At 33.2% G+C, this 2,557-nt stretch overlaps 1 protein-coding gene across 1 annotated transcript in view; it reads left to right on the top strand.

The window, feature by feature from the left end:
• Positions 1–2,557, top strand: part of MARK1 (MAP/microtubule affinity-regulating kinase 1) — a 177,002-nt gene that overhangs the window by 116,109 nt on the left and 58,336 nt on the right. The window contains exons 4-6 of the mRNA XM_012649669.1: positions 225–240; positions 1,331–1,361; positions 2,350–2,446. Coding sequence (XP_012505123.1) covers positions 225–240; positions 1,331–1,361; positions 2,350–2,446 — 144 coding nt within the window. The remainder of the gene's footprint in view (positions 1–224; positions 241–1,330; positions 1,362–2,349; positions 2,447–2,557) is intronic.

Here is a 2,557-nt window from a genome sequence, read left to right as displayed (position 1 = left end):
CACTTTGATATGAGAAATTATAGACTGCTAAAAACCTGTGGACGCCTTTCTGTTTTTATAAAGGCCCCCCCCTACTGATATGTGTACTCGTTTAATGGTTAATGGTAAGTACAGTCAACTCTCTGTTGGTGCTAATGAAGGGGAGCAATGGCTAGAGTAACATAGATAAGGTGGGGTCATCACTGCTCTCCTTCAGTAGCATAACTGGGAGGTACAGTGGAGAGTGGTATAGAGAGATGGGTACTAGAATTCAGACCAAACCATCTGGTCCCTTATTCAATTCTGATTCCTGGTGATAGATTTCCTTTGGGTCTTGCCAGTCAGTGATTCTGTAACAAAAACCATCTTGGTTCTATGACAGTAAATCTAGAATCATTTTCTTGCCTTTTTAATCCATAAATGGCAAGGTGACTCTGGAAAATAAAACACTGAGTATTTTTCGTCTGAAATTTCTAGAAAGTTTAGGATTGAATCTGACATGCATGCTAGAAATCTAGTATGATCAAGAGCTAAGTCAGACAGTTGCCTTTTTTCCAGCAGTCAGTTAATTCTGGTTCACTAATGGAGTGAAGATATTCGGTGATTAGAAAATCAGGGAACTCCTTTTTTATTTTGAGCCATGTTTAATCCAAAGGAGCCTATTAAAAGTAGGTGTCAGGGCTACTCTGGAATGGTGAGTTTATTCTTTCTTTCTTTCATGCAAACAATATTTATTAAACGCTTACTGTGTATCAGGTAATATTCTAGATGCTGGGAACACATGGGTGAGTAAAGATAAAGTCTCTGCTCTCAAGAAGTTTACATTCTAGTTGGGGAAGCAAATCATACATAAACAGTATATGATAAGTGAAGGACAGCATCATGTAAATATCTGGGGTATAAGCACTCCAGACATAATTTAAGAGTAGATCCAAAGTTTTCAACATGTGTGTATATCTTTCCTAGCCTAGAATTAACTACTGTGATGGGTTAACTAGAATTAACAACTATTAACACGTACCTAGAATTAACTACTATGATGAGTCAACTAGAGCATCCATTCATTTCTGTTCTCATCATCTCATTTAATCACTTAAATATGCCTGATATAATATTCTGTCTAACGTTATAGATGTATTAGTTTCATGTGATGTATATCCATTACATATTTGATTTTTAATATTTTATATCCTGGGGATTGATATTGCATATATGTATATGTAATATATCTGTATGCCTAGGTTCAAATACATCATTTATTGAGTGCTTACTATATGCCAGTCACTGTGCATTATTTATTTCATTTAAGCCTCACAACAACCATGTGAGTAAGCAGTAGGTAGAAACTGAGTCTTAATGAAGTTGATAAATCTTCCTAATGTTTCTCAATATCTACTTTGGGCTAAACCAGGATTCATACCAAAATTGGTCTGATTCTAAAGCCTAAGATTTTTTAACCACTTTGCTGTACTTTACAAGAGCTCTTTAAGCTATTCTGTGATTTTTTAAATATACATGTATATCTATATGGTGCAAATTATAAGGACACAAAAAAATAAATTTATTCCTTATACTAAGATAGTATTTTTGATATTGTAACTAAAGATTAATTTATTTTTAAACTATTACTGACGAGAGAAAAATGAAAAAACCCGTAAGTGTGTGAAGTAACGGATCCAACAGAAAATGTCTACAACTTCTAGTTATTTTTAAATTATTTTAACAACTATTTATTGTCTGTCCACTTCGTGTTCTGTCATGGAGATGAGGATACAAATAAAGTACAGCTGTGATGATGATGTTCAAGTAGTTTATACAGTTCATTTGGGGTAATGGACATGCACACACAGATGATTGTAGAGTGAGAATAAACGTAATTAGAGTATAGAAAAGAAAAGAAATAAATCAATGTGGATGGAAGTAATGAGATGGAATTTTATCAAGATTACGTGAGGGGTAGAATTTAAAAAGAGCAAGCCAACATAATATAACTTTGTATTTTTGTTTGAAATATAGGCCTGAAGTACAAAGCCAAATGTAATTTTTGATTGCCCAGGCTGTGGCTTCCCTTTACTAGAATGGATAATAAAGAGTTGACTGTATTTTTATATACTACTTGAAAGCAGAAAGCAAGTTTTCTTGATTATGTTTTTGTGACATTTTTTCAAAAGTTTTGCTAAATCAGATATTCAGTTCTATATGTAATTTCCCCTCTTTTTTCTATTCATGTGTTAGTTTGTGACTTATCTAGAACTAGCAGAAAATTGTGGGCCAAAAGTTTATTGAAAAACAAGACAAAAACTTGACATTGCATATATTGTTTACCGAAAATCTATGTATATTTTACTACCTGCTTTACCTTTCTGATTCAGGTGAAGTATTTGATTACTTAGTTGCCCACGGAAGAATGAAAGAGAAAGAGGCCCGTGCAAAATTTAGGCAGGTATGGAAAATAGTTTTCAACTTTGTTTTGCTGATATTTTTAATGATATACAAAGGACAGTATTACAAAATGGACTTGATAGTACACGGTATTTTGAAAAAGTTCCTACTTCCTTACACTTTTTAACAATGGAAA

The sequence above is a fragment of the Propithecus coquereli genome, unplaced genomic scaffold (genome assembly GCF_000956105.1).
Source record: "Propithecus coquereli isolate 6110/MARCELLA unplaced genomic scaffold, Pcoq_1.0 Scaffold300, whole genome shotgun sequence".
Taxonomy (NCBI): Eukaryota; Metazoa; Chordata; class Mammalia; order Primates; family Indriidae; genus Propithecus; species Propithecus coquereli.
Note: the sequence above shows the minus strand (reverse complement) of the source record. Positions and strands in the feature narration are given on the sequence as shown.